General features: G+C 42.4%; 1 protein-coding gene across 4 annotated transcripts in view; it reads right to left on the reverse strand.

The window, feature by feature from the left end:
• Window positions 1–6,842: 6,842 nt before the first annotated feature.
• Window positions 6,843–18,074, reverse strand: part of LOC141059243 (uncharacterized) — a 250,569-nt gene continuing 239,337 nt past the window's right edge. For all 4 annotated transcript variants that reach the window (XM_073555546.1, XM_073555547.1, XM_073555544.1 and 1 more), the window contains one exon: window positions 6,843–9,132. In XM_073555546.1, coding sequence (XP_073411647.1) covers window positions 7,610–9,132 — 1,523 coding nt within the window. In that variant the 3' untranslated portion in view covers window positions 6,843–7,609. The remainder of the gene's footprint in view (window positions 9,133–18,074) is intronic.

Consider the following 18,074-nt stretch of genomic DNA (forward strand, 5'->3'; position numbering starts at 1 on the left):
TATAATGCCCTCCCACATCAGCTTCCAAACTGTGTAATGGCCCCTGCATTAGTCCTCAAGCTGTATAATTGCCCCTGCATTAGTCCCCAAGTTATAAAGTTATATAATGGCTGCTGAAATAGTCTCTAAAAGGTGTGAGGGCCACCACACAGTTTCGGGGACCCTCACACTATGTATAAGGTTCCCACATTATTTATGATGCCCCCACATCACACCACAAATTTTAAATAAAAAACAAAATCATATCCCATCTAACCTAGGATACTGACGAGTCCAGCGGGAAGGCAACGTGCTGTAACAGCGTCAACTCCAGCACCAAACGTCAGAGTCCCAGCACAGTGCGATGACGGCAGTGTGCTAGGACTCTGATGTCCTCAGCGGGCGTCGTTCTATAGACCTGAGGCATAAAGAGATCTGCGTTCTACAGAACAAAGAGCGGTATTGCCGTGAGATCTACCGCAGAGCTAAACTGTATATGCGCATTATAGAATCATAGAATCGTAGAGTTGGAAGGGACCTCCTGGGCCATCTGGTCCAACCCCCTGCTCAAAGCAGGATTCGCTAAATCATCCCAGTCAGATGTTTGTCCAGTCTCTGTTTGAAGACTTCCATTGAAGGAGAACTCACCACTTCTTGTGGCAGCCTGTTCCACTCATTGATCACTCTAACTGTCAAAAAGTTTTTTCTAATATCTAATCTGTGTCTCCTCCCATTCAGTTTCATCCCATTGCTTCTAGTCTTTTCTTGTGCAAATGAGAATAAAGTTGATCCTTCTACAATGTGACAGCCCTTGAGATATTTGTAGACAGCTATTAAGTCTCCTCTCAGTCTTCTCTTTTGCAAACTAAACATTCCCAAATCCTGCAACCTTTCCTCATAAGACAGGGTTTGCAGACCGGTCACCATTCTGGTCGCTCTTTTCTGAACTTGCTCCAGTTTGTTGATGTCTTTTTTAAAATGTGGTGCCCAAAACTGGACACAATATTCCAGATGAGGTCTGACCAAAGAGGAGTAGAGGGAAATAATGACTTCACGTGATCTAGACTGTATGCTTCTGTTAATACATCCTAGAATTGCATTTGCCTTTTTTGCTGCTGCATCACACTGTTTACTCATATTCAGTCTGTGATCTATTAGCATACCCAAGTCTTTTTCACATGTGCTGTGGCTTAGCTCTATTCCTCCCATTCTGTATATGCTTTTTTCATTTTTATTGCCCAGATGTAGTACTTTGCATTTTTCCCTGTTAAAAACCATTCTGTTAGTTGCTGCCCACTTCTCCAGTTTATTTATATGTTTTTGAATCCTCTCTCTCTTCTCTAGTATTAGGTATCCCTCCTAGCTTTGTGTCATCAGCAAATTTAATCAGTTTACCCTCAATTTCTTCATCTAAATCGTTGATAAAGATGTTGAACAATACAGGGCCCAGGACAGAGCCCTATGGTACCCCACTTGAGACATTCTTCCAACTGGATGTGCAGCCATTTACGACCACTCTTTGGGTCCAATCACTAAGCCAGTTATGAATCCACCTAACAGTTGCCTTGTCCATTCCATACTTAGTCATTTTTTCAATAAGGATTGTATGAGATACTTTGTCAAATGCTTTGCTGAAGTCAAGATATACTATATCTACAGCATTTCCTTGATCCACCCAATCAGTGATTCCGTCATAGAAGGAAATTAAGTTAGTCTGACATGACTTATTAGTTACAAACCCATGCTGACTGTTTAATCACTTCATTCTTATACAGGTACTGACATACATGTTGTTTAATAATTTGTTCAAAGATCTTTCCTGGTATAGAAGTCAGACTCACCGGCCTATAGTTGCCTGGGTCCACCTTCTTCCCCTTTTTGAAGATAGGAACAACATTTGCTCTTCTCCAGTCTTCTGGGACTTCTCCTGTTCTCCCAGAATTTTCAAAGATTATGGAGAGGGATTCAAGAATTTCTTCTGCTATGTCCTTCAGTACTCTGGGGTGTAATTCATCTGGACCTGGAGACTTAAATTCATTTAGGTTAGCTAAGTGTTTCCTCACTATCTTTCTGTTTATAGATATCCTGGACTCTTCTATTCCCTTAATAGGACAGTGAAGAACAGTTGATGTTACATTTCCTTTCTGAGAGAAAACAGATGCAAAATAGGAATTTAAAAGTTCGGCCTCCTCAACATCCTATCCTGTCTTACCATTTCATCATTTTCATCCTGTAAAAATCCTATAGCATCTTTGACTTTTCTTTTACTTTTGACATATCCCCAAAATCCTTTATTATTGCTTTTGACATCTCTTGCAAGCCTCAATTCATTGTCAGCTTTAGATAATCTGATTTGTGCCCTGCCGGTTCTGCAGACAGCATTATATTCTTCTTTAGATATGCCTCCCTCTTTCCATTTTATAAACATTTTTTTCTTCCTTTTTAGCATGTGATTATGTTCTGTGTTCATCCATCCAGGTTTCCTTAAATGCTTCCTATTCTTCCCTCTTTTCGGAATTGTTAACATTTGTGCTTTGAGAATTTCATTTTTCAAGATTTCCCATCCTTCCTGGACATTTTTGTCTTTAAGGATATCCAACCATTGGATCCCTCCAATTCTCTTTCTGAATCCCTTAAAATCTGCCTTTCTGAAATCTAACCTTGACGTCTGAGTCTTCACAGGTCTTCCTCCTCTAGTTATGCAAAATTCTAAAATAGCATGGTCGCTACCTCCTAGGGTCCCAGCCACTTTTACCTCCTCAACCATTTCCTCCCTGTTTATAAGGATTAGATCCAAGGTAGCAGTTCCCCTTGTTTTCTCCCTTACCTTTTGGAAGATAAAGTTGTCAGCAAGAGAGGAGAAGAATTTCCTTGACCTGTTAGTTTTGCCTGAGAGAGATTCCCAACAAATGTCTGGATGGTTGAAATCTCCCATGACAACTATGTCATATTTTTTGGAGAACTTGGCCATTTGATGCATAAAGAGTTCATCCATATCTTCAGCTTGCACAGGCGGCCTGTAGTAAATGCCTACAGTGGTGTCCTTTCCATTGTTCTGTCCTTGTATTCTTACCCAAACAGTTTCCACAGAACTCCCAGTCTCTGAAGCTTAATCTCTGTGCAGATATACGTGTTTCTAACATACAATGCGACACCTCCTCCTCGTTTATCAAGTCTGTTTCTTGCAAATAAGTTGTATCCTTCTAGTCTTGTGTTCCAATCTTGTGTGTATCATCCCACCAAGTTTCAGTGATTCCAATGACATCATATTTCTTTTCCTGTGTTAGTAGTTCCAATTCTCCTTGTTTGTTGTTCATGCTTTGTGCATTAGTATAGAAACATTTTAGTTTATGATTGGTTTCTCTTTCTCCAATATTTTTATTAATTAGATTCTTTTGTTTTTGTTCTTCCTTCCCACTTCTAATAGCAGAGTTCTCAATAGCATTTGTCAGGTGTATGGCTTTCTCTGGTCTTTTGCTTCCCTTCCCACGTTGTTCTAGTTTAAAGCTCTCCTTACAAGTGTAGCAAGGTGACTTCCAAATACATGCTTTCCAGTCTTCGTAAGGTGCACCCCATCTCTAGCAAGTAGTCCATCGTAAAGGTAATTCACTCCGTGATCCATAAATCCAAATCGTTGCTGACGGCACCATCGACGTAGCCAGTTGTTCACCTGCAGAATCTTATTCCACCTCCTTGTTCCATGGCCATCCACTGGGAGGATGGAAGAGAAGACCACCTGCATTCCCAGTTCTTTCACTTTCTTGCCTAAGTCTTCAAAGTCTCTGCAGATGGTTTCCAGGTCATTTCTTGCGGTGTCATTTTTCCCCACATGTAGTAGCAGGAATGAGTAGTCATCTGTAGGTCTGAAGAGTCCTGATATCCTGTCAGACACATCTTTAATTTTTGCACCTGGAAGACAGCACATTTCTCTTGAAGTTATATCCGGTCTGCAGATAGCGGCCTCTGTTCCTCTCAACAGGGAATCCCCCATGACCACCACTCTCCGTTTCTTCTTCACAACATTTTTCTTTCTCCATCCAGGAGGACTCTGATGGCGTACAAGGTTGGTGTTTGTGGGCAAAGTCTTATCCTGATGTATTTCTTCATCGTTTTCCTGCGTGAGAGCCTGGTACTGGTTCCTGAGAAGTATGGGTGCTGACTGCCTCCTGATCCTCCTGCTTCTCTGGGTCACATGTTTCCATTCCTCTGTTTCTTCAGGTGCACTTCGAATTTCTTCTCTTTCTGTAACATGAAGAGATAATTCTGCTCTGTCTAAGAACTCTTCACCTTCCTTAATGATCTTCAATGTAGCTAACCTCTCTTCGAGATTTTGCAACTTTTCCTCCAACAGGGACACAAGCTTGCATTTGTGGCATGTGAAGTTTGGCTTTTCCAGTGGTAAGTCTGTGAACATGTAGCAAGAAATGCAGCTCACCAAATGGCTCCTGGCCTCTTCCATATTGAGATTTCTTAAAAACGATGAAAGATGAGCCAAAATTCCGATTTCCTCTTTTCAGCTACAACGGCCAAAACCCAGTGATCGTTGAGCTCGCGGAGACTCTTCACTTATCCCAGAAGGCACTGGGAATATGCAAATGATCTCCTCAAGACTCTTCCCTTGGTTTTCCAATTTCCTCTTTTCAGCTGCAACGGCCAAAACCCAGTGATCGTTGAGCTCGCGGAGACTCTTCACTTATCCCAGAAGGCACTGGGAATATGCAAATGATCTCCTCAAGACTCTTCCCCTGGTTTTCCGATTTCCTCTTTTCAGCTGCAACGGCCAAAACCCAGTGATCGTTGAGCTCGCGGAGACTCTTCACTTATCCCAGAAGGCACTGGGAATATGCAAATGATCTCTTCAAGACTCTTTCCTTGGTTTTCCAATTTCCTCTTTTCAGCTGCAACGGCCAAAACCCAGTGATCGTTGAGCTCGCGGAGACTCTTCACTTATCCCAGAAGGCACTGGGAATATGCAAATGATCTCAAGACTCTTCCCCTGGTTTTCCGATTTCCTCTTTTCAGCTGCAACGGCCAAAACCCAGTGATCGTTGAGCTCGCGGAGACTCTTCACTTATCCCAGAAGGCACTGGGAATATGCAAATGATCTCCTCAAGACTCTTCCCCTGGTTTTCCGATTTCCTCTTTTCAGCTGCAACGGCCAAAACCCAGTGATCGTTGAGCTCGCGGAGACTCTTCACTTATCCCAGAAGGCACTGGGAATATGCAAATGATCTCCTCAAGACTCTTCTCCTGGTTATACATGCTGATTAAGGGCAGTGTAGCTTTGGGTGGGCCCCCCAGAGCTTGGAGCCCAGGGTAAAGGCCCCTTTACATTTAGTGATGCACCAGCGATCCCGACAATGATACGACCCGGTCAGGATCGCTGGTGCATCGCTAAATGATCACTAGTGAGCTGCCACACAGGCAGATCTCACAGCGATGCAGCAACAATCTAGCGGCCGTTACTTACCTTTCAGACGCGGTGATCCTGACGTCCTCTCATCCGTGTCCATGCGTCGCTCGTCGGCGCCAGCAGGAAGCCCAGCAGGAAACGCCCAACGAGAAATGGAGCTGCGCTATCTTGCGCGATCAACGACAGACAGTGGGGGAGTCGGTCGGAGGTAAGTATCACACATAGCGATATCGCTAGCGATATCGCTGCTGTGTCACCAAATCGGTGATGCTTTAGCGATATTGTTAGCGATATCACTATGTGTAAAACCCCCTTAACTGTCCACTCCACCCCCTTGTAGTTACGCTACTGTATACTGTGGCTACATCAGATATTACACTAGTCACATATCTCCTCGATGTCTGTGCCCACAGTATATTATATCCCTGCTATATCCTATACCATGTGTACAGACATTGGATGATATATACAGGGTAATGTGTCATGCTATGTATTACACTATGTAAATACTGCTCTGGGACTGTGAGTTATTGCTGCAGCTTGATCTTACACACAGTTACAGTGATGCTGGAGTAAATGACTCCCACTGAAAGCGTGAACTGATCTATATCAAGCTTTAAGCTTGGCAATAAATCATCTCACCCTGCCTCAGCTCGATTGCAGACACCATGATAAGGCAAGATCCTACCCTGTAAGAGACCTCTGGCCCCCTGCTCTACTCCTGACCTCATTGCAGAAGTTCCTCTCTGTCCGGCCAGCTTGCAGGTGACGTCCACCCTCACATTGTGCAGTGTGTGTCTGCAATGCTGCGATGGATGGGCTGGCACATGTGCAACTCTATGGGACAGTACAGTGCCGGGAGGCCTAAAACTTCTGCACGGGGAACTGCCTACCCCTGCTTGTGTACACAATCGCACTACAGAATCAGCAGAACCAAGGGTCAGCACAGAACAGCACATCACCGCCTCCTGGTCCTGCTGGCTTCATCAGTGCAGTGTTATTGTCTGTGCACTGCAAGCTAATGCTTCCCAACATGCACGCTGAAGAGGGAGTGGAGGTGATCAAGCGGCTCATTAGAGGGACCGGCCGTTCTGACACTTGCCAGAAATGCCAGATGGCCAATCTGGCCCTGGCTGAGCCCACATCTTTTCCAGCACATCAGCTGTTTTGAACAGCTGACATGTGCCCCTAACAGCCTCTGATAGCGGCATTTAACGTGCACTTCCAGCAAGCACAGCGGAAATCCCGCCCATCAGTGACCCTGTCATATGATCGCAGGTCACCAATGGGTTGGTATGAAAACCAGCGGTCTCCAGCAGACCTCTATGGTTGTCACTGCCGGATTGCTATGAGTGACGCCGCTAGCTGAAACCGCATGAACCAGGTATTGTCCTGCCGAACTCCCGCTCTCCTTTCAATATGGGCAAAATGCTACTCAGACAACACAGGGTGAGGGTAAACAGTGTGGCAATGCTTTATTGAACCACAAAACAGGCAGATAACATGTAGAACAGTCCCAGAAAAATACCAAAGATGGTGCACATTACAGAGTCTCAACCTTCTGCTGACTCGCTAAGATAATCTAAGCCATGACTTCAGATCTTCCATGGTCACTACCCCGCCTGTGGCACGCACACAGAGAGTAGGTAATGACAACCGTAGGAAGATGACAGTCCATTCAGTCCATACAAGGCCAGTTGATCCGAGGATCACAACCTGGCTTCATATTCCAGTGTTGGTTACTCCACCTGTGGCACACACACAGAGAGGAGGTAACATCAAGTTTAGGAAGTTCATAGTCCATTGAGTCCATACAAGGTACAAGGCCTAGTTGATCCAAGACTATTAAATAGTCTCCTGATGAGTCACCTTTGGAGAGGACGATGAAACCCATAGAAATGAAAGGCTTGGAGAATGAGTATGTATACTTCACTTCACCCTATATATTAAAATGTGGGGTATATGTTTTTTCCATTAGAAACCTTCTGACTAACCTTCAGGGGGTGAATTATGGGTATAGTTTTACATTTGGAATTAATAAAGTTTAGTTTTGTCCTTTTGTCTGCAAACATGAGGAGTGAGAAGAGAAAACCCCTTTAAGAAGATTACATTTTGGTTAAAACGATTCCAACATTCAGAACATAAAAAAGGCTTCTCCCCTATGTGACATCTCTGATGATTATTAACAATTGATTTCCAAGTAAAATATTTCCCACATTAAGAAAATGGAAAAGGCTTTTCCTTTGTGTGACAGATCTGATGTCTAACAAGAACCGATTTCCAGTTAAAACATTTCCCACATTCTGAACAGGAAAAAGGCTTCTCTCCTGTGTGAGCTCTCTGGTGGCTATCAAGAACCGATCTCCGGTTAAAACATTTCCCACATTCTGAACAGGAAAATGGCTTCTCTCCTGTATGAGTTCTCTGGTGGCTAACAAAATGTGATTTATGTGCAAAACATTTCCCACATTCTGAACAGGAAAAAGGCTTCTCCCCTGTGTGGGTTCTCTGATGGCGATAAAGATTTATTTTCCATTTAAAACATTTCCCACATTCTGAACAGGAAAAAGGCTTCTCCCCTGTGTGGGTACTCTGATGGCAATCAAGATTTATTTTCCATTTAAAACATTTCCCACATTCTGAACAGGAAAAAGGCTTCTCTCCTGTGTGGGTACTCTGATGGCAATCAAGATTTATTTTCCATTTAAAACATTTCCCACATTCTGAACATGAAAAAGGCTTCTCACCTTTGTGAGCTCTCTGGTGGCTATCAAGAATCGATTTCCGGATAAAGCATTTCCCACATTCTGAACATGAAAAAGGCTTCTCCCCTGTGTGAGCTCTCTGGTGGCTATCAAGATTCGATTTCAGGCTAAAACATTTCCCACATTCTGAACACGAAAATGGCTTCTCCCCTGTGTGAGTTCTCTGGTGGCTAGTAAGATTCGATTTCAGGCTAAAACATTTCCCACATTCTGAACACGAAAAAGGCTTCTCTCCTGTGTGAGTTCTCTGGTGTCTATCAAGAAACGGTTTCTCGCTAAAACATTTCCCACATTCTGAACAGGAAAAAGGCTTCTCACCTATGTGAGCTCTCCAATGCTTAACAAAATATGATTTCTGAACAAAACATTTCCCACATTCTGAACATGAAAAAGGCTTCTCTCCTGTGTGAATTCTCTGGTGCGTAACCAAGACTGATTTGTGCTTGAAACATTTCCCACATTCTGAACATGAAAAAGGCTTCTCTCCTGTGTGAGTTCTTTGATGTGAGTTAAGATTTGATTTACATGTAAAACATTTCCCACATTCTGAACATGAAAAAGGCTTCTCCCCTGTGTGAGTTCTCTGGTGCCTTTCAAGAACTGATTTCCGGTTAAAACATTTCCCACATTCTGAACAGGAAAAAGGCTTCTCTCCTGTGTGAGTTCTCTGGTGGGTAACAAGCGCTGATTTCTGTTTAAAACATTTCCCACATTCTGAACATGAAAATGACTTCATTGCTTCAGTTTGTTTTTTAATGCCTCTTTTGTGATTTTGATTTTTCTTAGTAGTCAGTAATGAAACAGAAGTTGGGACCTGTCTCATAGTATCAGATGACAGATATTTGCTGTGAATGGATGATGGTATATCTGGAGTAATAGCAATCACTTCAGTTGTATCTTGTAGGATCTCAAGATCATCAGATTTAAAAATTGAAGATGTCAGCTGTCCCCCTGATCTCCTGGTACAGTCATCTGCTAAGATTAAAAACATTTATTATTTTTCAATACAATATCCTTGAGTTTTATATTTTTGAATATTTCTACTTAAGCAGTCCATAAAAATAGCAAGCTATGTAAAAAAACTTTAATTATTTACCAAGACAATGACAGTTCACAGTCTAATAGAAAACCTTGTTGGATGAACCAGTAGAGCGTGATGTTCAACTGTTTGTTAATTCTGCCTCCCAAATATCAAATAAAAAGAAACCAATAAATGTTATGTAGGCAAAAATACCAATACCAATTCTCATCTCACAAAATACAAGTCCCCACTCAGGTCCATCATCTGTCAATGGAAAACCAGAGATTCCCAAACTATTAGTGGCTCAAAGGCTGTTTAAAAGTAACAAGATTTCTATAAACCAATCCAGCAAAATCTGCTCTCACTTCTGAGTCTTGCAGTGTGCTCAAACAACATTTAGGATCCCTGTATTTAGCAGTATTATAGTGAGAAGAATCCACTTAATTTATGGTGTGTGTCTCCTGGAGCACAATCTGGGCACTATGTGTTGGGCAATAGAATGGCAAAATGTGTGATTTTCTCTCCAATATACACTGTGGGTTAATTTCCAGAAAGTGGCTGTGGAATCAAAATATTCCCTCCTATAGATTATAACCCTCAGTGAATTAATTTATAAAATGGAATCACTTTATGGGGATTTCGACTATTGTTGACTATTCCAGCTAGATCTGCATTCAAATAGCTAAATGGCGCTCCTTCCCTTCTCAACATCGCCATGTGCCCAGACAGTAGTGTACAATCGTACGTAGGGTATTGTGCGAAGTTGGAAAATAATTTGTAAGTTCCACTAGTTTTCTATTATCCTTTGTGAATAATTCCCATGTTATCACCACATAAAGGGACACATGTCAGATTTTAAAAATGGGTGCTGATTAAAAACACAAAACTGGCTGCGCGAAGAGGTTGAATCAGAGTATTTTGGACACTAACTACTCTAATCAAAAACTGTGACTATAGACAATAACTGTCCTGACCCTGGACAGGATGGCTTCCATCCTGATCAGGTCAGGGTTAACTTTAGTTCGCCTCTCTTTGATTCTGGGGCAGCTATTTAATGCTGGCAGTTCCTGGGTCTGGTGTCAGTGATACTTCCGTATACTCTGCTAGTGGTTGCTGACCCAGGTTACTTCCGTAATTGTTGTGCCTCTGTGCTTGTGTGCCTTGCTGTGTATGACCCGGATCGTCCTCTCACCTATGTATCCTGCTTTGTACTGCCCTTTCTCTCCTGGTTATTTGACCTCCTTGGCTTGTCTCTGTTTGCTCTTTGTCTTATCCCTAGGTACTACGCTCTTGTCTGGCTTGACCCTCGGCTTTCACTAACCATGTGTGCTATCATTGCCTTGCAATCTGTGCATTTAGTTGCCTTTCCTGCACTCACGCATGGTGGTTCCGCCCCCTGGTCACGTGACTGCTCAGTGCCAGGTCCTGTGTGCTGCTCACTGCTTAGTCTCAGGTCCTTGTGCACAGCGTGCCTTGTTCCTGCATTCCCTGTGCTTGTGCACATGACCCCCTGAGAGCGCCCCCTAGGCAGCACCAGTGACACCACCGGTGTCATCATAATAACACATCTACTGAAATGATCAAACTCAACAGTCTTCATCAGTAATAAATGAGCAACTAGTTGCGAAACCTCTCTTTCGTAATTAGTGTATGAGTCTTGGTGATTTTACAATCCTCGTAAGGTCCAATATTTTCTGTCTGATGAGTTTCAAGAAGAAAAATTACACATTTAAAGAGAACTGTGTATAATAATGCAGAGCTGAAATGTCTTAAAGGGAACCTGTCAGCAGGCTTGTGCATAGTAACCTACAGACACTGTCAGGTCAGCGTAGTTATACTGATTACAATGATAAATTAATCCAAATTGTCCACAAAAGACGAAAATTATCTATGGCACTTCAAAAAATTCATATATCATAAACCAGAGTAAATAAACTCCAGAAAGAAGAGTTCCATTTAAAATAAAGTTTATTTCAATATATTTTTAAAAAAGACATACATAATAAAATGAAACAAGATGTCTCCAAATGAGACGTCACCACAAATAAATTAACCACTATCTGTACAAATTCTATGGTAAACAAAATTATACAAGGAATAAATTTACATAAAAATTTCTATCCGTCTATATATATAAATATATATACACATATACACATGGCTCTAAAGTCATATGCCTAAGTGTATTTATTTACAATCATCAAATTCAAAATAAATAATGTATTGTAATACCAAACAATTATAGTGGACTGATATAATTATTATTGAAAAAATACCAGGTAATGTATCTTTAAATAGGAGCCCAACTACATTAACCCCGTAATCACATGCTTCAGTGAGATGAGTTAGATATATCAGGTGACACAGAGTGCATATTAAGCGCTTCTATAAGGAATAAATTTATACCTGGTAATGTGTGGTGGCGGCGTCTCACTACTCTGATGCGCGTTTCGCGGTTTGCTTCTTCCGGGGGCAATTGTTTCGTGATGTTGGTCTACTAGGCATTGCTCCCACCTAGCCAGAATCCTACTACATGCTGATGAGGGGCAACACCCCCAAACTGCTGTCTGTGGATGGATACCTGGCCTTGGTATTTCCCTTGTCATATCTGTAAACTCGTAAAGAGCTGGATATTGACTTAGAGGGCCACTTAATATGGTGGTAATGGTGGTTTCCGAAAGGAGCCACCCCTTGGCTGGGCCCTTCCCTGGAGGAAGATCTGGCTAGACCCATGTTTGAGACTTAAATGAGGCTGCACGGACTTTATTTGCATATTCGTATTTCCCAGGGAGCAATGCACCTAGGATTTCACTGATTGAGCGCCTTTGCCAGCTGCCGCAGTGTTTTCTTTGACTGGTCTCCCTGAGGTCAGTGATTGTTTCGTGATGTTGGTCTACTAGGCATTGCTCCCACGTAGCCAGAATCCTACTCCACACTGATGAGGTGCAGAGTTTCCTGAATACCTTGAGTGTTGTCTCTTGGCCTTCCGGCATCGCCACTTCGGTGGCTTAAGCCGGTCGCTGCTTTTGGGAGATAGCCAGGAGGTTTCGGGGAGGAAATCCTTGGAGTTGTGGACGATGGGAGTCCGACTTCAATTCTCTGGGACCGGTGATAGCCGGGTCAAAAATGGATTCAGGATTGACATCGCTGAAGATAAGAAGTTGCATTTTTCCCTGGGATATTTGGTCAACATGGTGTTTTATGACATCCTGAAGAGTCGGAAGTCCGATATAATATGCCTGCAGGAGTTTAGGAGAGAAGGCAGGTATGTACTGGTGCTATCTTCTATGGCGGCTTGCCAGAATTTGTTTACTGTCCTGAAAAATGGAGTGGCAAATCCTTTGCTGGAAGGTCTTACCTTTACTGTGCTGTACTCTAAGGGAGATATCCCACTTGTAGTTTTCATGCACAACCCGTTTGTTTCCCTGGAGGACATTGCTTTATTTTTGAAAAGACATTGCATTTATGTTCAGTACTCCCACAGGGTCCTGAATGGAGAAGGGCTCTGGACTGGGAAGTCCAAATTTTTTGTGAGATTTGGGATGGATCCCCAAGGCCCGGGAGGCATCCATTACCCCCCTCTTAATTTTTCAATTGGGAAAAATACTGTTTTTTTGTTCTTTCCAGATGCCCCAATGTATTGCAGGAGGTGTAAAAATTTTGGGCATACCCAGGATAGTTGCAAGGAGATGCCAACTTGCAGGAATTGCAATGCTTCTGGCCATATGGCAAAAGACTGCAGAAATCCTGTTATGTGTAATGCTTGTGGTGAGGAGGGCCATAAGTATCAGGACTGTAAGGCCAGGATCAGTCCTAGGTCTTACGCTGAGGTCTCAGGTGGGGCAGCTACACCCCCTGCTGCTGTTGTTGACATTCCACAGGTTTCAGACCCGGAAGTTATCGAGGAACTTGAAATCATGGATGCACATGAGGAGGCCCTGCCCCAAACGGAGTCTCCCAGCCCAGAGGTAGCAGTTTTGGAAGCTACTGATGTTGAATGTGAGCTCCCTCATCAGTCTGATGTCTGTGGGGAGGGGGAGTTGGAAGGTACTCTTGGCAATACCCCCAGTGTATCTTGGTTTGCTACTGAGGAGTTGGCCAGTTGTGGAGATCAAGGTGACTTCACTCTTGTGAGGTCTTCTGAGGATGAGGAGTCTGGAACTTCCTGTAAGAAGCCCAGAACGGATTGGGCAGACCCCGGTGAAGTTGGTTTAAGTCCGGTAAGTGAACGTAGTTACCCTCAGAATGCCTTCTCTCCAGACACCAATGCTGTTTTAGGCATTCCCGCAGACGTAAACAGATTCGAGAAGTTGCAGTTCCAAATGGAAGACAAAAACGGCTGAAGAGGAAGTGGCGTGTTTGTCGTCATGTAAATAACACAGTCATGTTATGGATCCCCAAGTTGGTTGGGGCATTGCGTCCCTGAATGTCAGGCAAATTAGATCCAAATTCAGGAGGGCAATCGTTCTAGATTATATTAAACAGATGAATGCTCACATCTTTTGTCTTCAGGAATGTGGGATTGTGGACGCGCCAAGCGATAAGGACTGGCCTTACGGACAGCATGTATGGTCTGGCTCATGTGTTAATAGGAATGATGGTGTAGGGATATTAATGGGTAACAGGGAGATTAGTTTAGATAGCTACACGGTGGTAGAGGTAGGTAGATGTATAATTGCACATGTTAGTTATAGGGGGTGGCGGGCTAGAATTATTAATGTGTACTGTCCATCAGGACACGACAGGAAAAAGGAGCGTCTGGCTCTTTTGGAAAAATTAAGTTTGTTTCTTCCGGGCAAAATGCCTACAGTTTTAGTTGGAGACTTTAATTGCATCACAGAAGGGAATTGTGACATAACTGGTAAAAAGTTATCCGATCTTATTTCTGATTTTTCCCTTCTAGATGCTGCTGCTCTGAAATTTGGCATCCCACCACCGCCAACGTACCATGCTGATAGGGGTGGTATTGCATCCAGGATAGATAAAATGTTGTTTTCCAAAAATATGTTGTGTGTGAATTTTGAACAAAATGCTGTACCTTTTTCTGATCATGAGTGTTTGAGAGGTGTGTTTAGTGCGATTGATGACCGTGTGTATGGGGGTGGGGTTTGGAAGCTGAATGTAAGATTGTTAGAAGATGAGGATGTGATGAATGAATTAAAAATAAAGTATAAAGAGTGGAGAGTATGTAAGAGGGATTTTGTGTGTGTGCTGGAATGGTGGGACTGGGTTAAGGTGTGTTGCAAAAAATTCTTCAAAAAGTGGGGCTATAAAAAAGCTGCTATTTATCGGAGTAGATTTAATGATTTAAACAGGCGCTTAGACTGGTTAAGGAAGTGTGGAGAAAGTGGCATGGATGTGTCTGATCTGCTGGCTGAGACAAAGAGTGAATGAAAGAGTGTTATGGATGAAAAAGGGAAAGAAATCATCTATCGCACCAAAATAGAACATCTTGAGAAAGATGAAAAGTGCACGAGGTTCTTTTTCTTTTTTAAGAAAATGAATGGGAGAAAGGCTGATATGGATAAAATCCTGGATAGGAATGGTTTGTGTGTGTCAGGTGACAATGTGATAAAGGAGGTGAATAGGTTCTATAGCAAGTTATATGATAAAAAATGGATTGATTCTGGTCTTGTTTCAGAAGTTCTGAATGGGTTAGAGAACAAGTTGGATAGTGGAGAATGTGATATTTTGAATGAGGACGTAATTATGGAAGAAGTAGAAAATGTGATGAAGAGTGCTAAAAAGAATAAGACTCCAGGTAAAGACGGATTGCTGGTAGAATTCTATGTGAAGGCGTGGGATTTTCTGGGTGCTGATTTGACTGAGATATGTAAGTATATGTGGGAGAGTGGTAAGTTGTGTGAATCAATGAAAGAGGGGGTGGTTGTTCTTATGTATAAGAAAGGTGAGAGAAAGTGTTTAGAGAATTGGAGACCTATAACATTGCTGAACGCAGATTACAAAATCTATAGCAAATTGTTGGCGAATCGTATGCGTGAGGTGATTGGTAGTGTTGTGGATGAGGATCAAGTGTGCTGTGCCTGGTAGAAGTATGAGTGATAACTTATTGTTATTAAGGGATTTGATTGGAGACTGCATGGGAAGGAAACGGAAGTGTATGGTTCTGTCAATTGATTTTGAGAAAGCGTTTGATAGAGTCTCGCATGTGTTTTTGTTTAAAGTTCTGGATAGAATGGGATTTCCTCAAAAATTTGTGAATGGGATAATGTCTTTGTATGATTGTGTGTCAAGTGAGTTTCTTGTTAATGGGTGGTTGAGTGAGAAAGTGAATATTAAGTCTGGTGTAAGGCAGGGATGTCCCATGTCCCCTGTCTTGTTTGTATGTGTGATTGAACCTTAGTCATGCTTGGTGAGACGTGATAAAATGATGCGAGGTTTGTTGGTACCTGGGAGTGGTGGGAAGCATGTGAAAGTTCTTGGCTATATGGATGATGTTGTGCCTGTGAGTGAAAGTGTTGCGTCTATGAGTAGGGTTAAGTTGCTTCTGGAGTTTTTCTGTGGTGCATCTGGCTTTAGAGTGAATTGGAATAAATGTAGTTTTAAATGTTTTGGGGATGACAGGGTTAAAATGGAGGGGGTAAAGTGTGAGGAGGGTGTTATCAAAGTGCTGGGAGTATTATTTAATAAGGACTTGGAAGGTAAGGAGAGCTGGGAGGAGTGTGGTTTGCGCATAGAGCGTAAGTTATATTTTTGGCGACTGAGAGACTTGACCTTGAGTGGTAAGATTTTGGTCATAAAAGCGGTGATTCTTCCGATTTTGCTTTTTATTGCAACAGTTTTTCCACCATCATGTAGGAAAATAAAAAGAGTGGAAAAGTTAGTTTTTACATTTTTCTGGAGCAGTAAAATAGAGAAACTTAAGAGAGAGAGTCTTTTCAAGGCGTGTCACCATGGTGGCATGGCCTTTCCAAACATTGAGATTTTTCTGGGGCTTCAGTTTATCAAAACTGTTGTTATTTTGCTGAATAAAGGAAATAAGGGAGCGTATATGGCATGTTATTCTGCTGGTTGGATGTTCTATGGCTTATGTTGGAGAAAGAGGGATGCTAGAGTGCCTGTTGCTTTCCAGTGTCCGGTCTGGTATGAGATGATTGAGGAGTTTGTGAGGAAGCATGATTTGCTGAGTGTACCGATTAATGATTTTAGAATGGCTAAGAATGTGATGAAAATAATACGTAAGAATGATGTGGAATGTAATATTGTGGGGTTGAGAGGGAATGAAGTTTCGGTTGCAAGGAAGAGTTTGGAAACGCACGGGATGTTTAATAGACAAAGGGATATTGTTTGTTTTTTTTAAATTCTTTATTTTCAAATTTAAACCACACCATAAGACACAACACCATTTTACAAGTACAGTTAGCGAAGTATTGCTTAGGAGTCGGTCCACAGTGAAATGAAAGAAAAGAGGGGAGGGAAAAGTGGGTGGGAATACAAAAATAAAAAAGATGGAAGGGAAGGGTAAAGAGGGATACATAATAATGAACAATATCAACAACAACAACAAAAAGTAGCCGTCGGCATGAACACTAGCATTTGATGGGTGTATTTAAAAAAAAAGAAAAAAAAAAAGAGTAGGTGGACTGTTCTGTAAGCAACTGTGGGATCAGCTACCCCAGTATAAAGGTCATCAGGTCAAGTAAGACTTTGCGTGATATTAGATTTCTCACCAAGAGGATTATCCTCTAGATATCTAGACCACGGGGCCCAGGTCGACACATAAGATTTATGGTTAAACATCTCCCAGCTAGACAGCTCCTCCAGACGAGAAACCTGATTTATCTTAACGTGCCACTCCTCCAATGTGGGGGGGGCAACATCTTTCCAGTGTACAGCTATCAGCTGTTTTGCAGCACTTAGCATCAGTGGTAGTAGACCATGCTTTTTTGGTAAGAAATCTTTTGACGGGCACGAAAGAAGAACTTCCGTAGCCCTAAGATTAGTCTTTATTAGTTGCAATTTTTTGAGAACTAGCTCAATACCATCCCAAAAATGTCTCAGTTTGGGACAGTCCCAGAATATATGTGTGTGATGTCCTCCAGAGTTGAGGCATCTCCAACAAGCATCATTATCAGCAAGACCCCTCTGAAAGAGCTTCGCGGGAGTCCAATGCCACCTGGTCAATATTTTATAAGAATTTTCCTGCAAAAGTACACACCTAGAGAATCCCGGTGCCCCAGATAGCATTCTAGATATTTGTTTCTCTGTGAATGTAGTGTTGAGTTCCATTTCCCAGGAGTAAATAAATGAGGGTTTAAAATGTGCTTTCGGAGAGATAAAGTGTGAGTAAATACGAGATAAAATTTTTAGCCGTGGAGGCGGAAGTTTGACCATAATATCTAGCCAGGACCAATTGGATTTGGTCGGGAATTTCTTCCTAAACTGTAGAAGCGTACGTCGAATGTGCTGACTCTGAAGAAAATTAGTTGGTTGAATCATTGCACTTCGTGGCCAAACTCCTCTCTGTAATATTTTATTACCATAAAAGTTATTCAGTGTTTCTCTAGGGAGGGTAGACCATAGATTGTATGGATCTTGAAAATCAAGATCAATTAAATAGGGTATTGAGCCAATCGGCGTTAACGTGGAGGGAAAGGTGTCCTCCGGTAGTTCCCCCAACATCAATCTTTTGATACGTAATGTAGTAGAAGTTATCTCGTCTAGCCTAAGAGCGACCGGTGGTTTAGCTTTAGTCCAGAGATAAGGTAGACCCCTCGGGCCCAATAGAGCCAGGTCAACACAAGTTCCCTCCCCACCTTCAGTGCAAGACACCACCTTTAACCATCTGCTAAGATGGATTGCTTTATAATATGAAACGGGGTCTGGGACTCCCAATCCACCAGAGGAGACTGGATAAGTAAGACGCCTATAAGGC

The sequence above is a fragment of the Dendrobates tinctorius genome, unplaced genomic scaffold (genome assembly GCF_039654945.1).
Source record: "Dendrobates tinctorius isolate UK_male_01 unplaced genomic scaffold, ASM3965494v1 ptg000226l, whole genome shotgun sequence".
Lineage (NCBI taxonomy): Eukaryota > Metazoa > Chordata > Amphibia > Anura > Dendrobatidae > Dendrobates > Dendrobates tinctorius.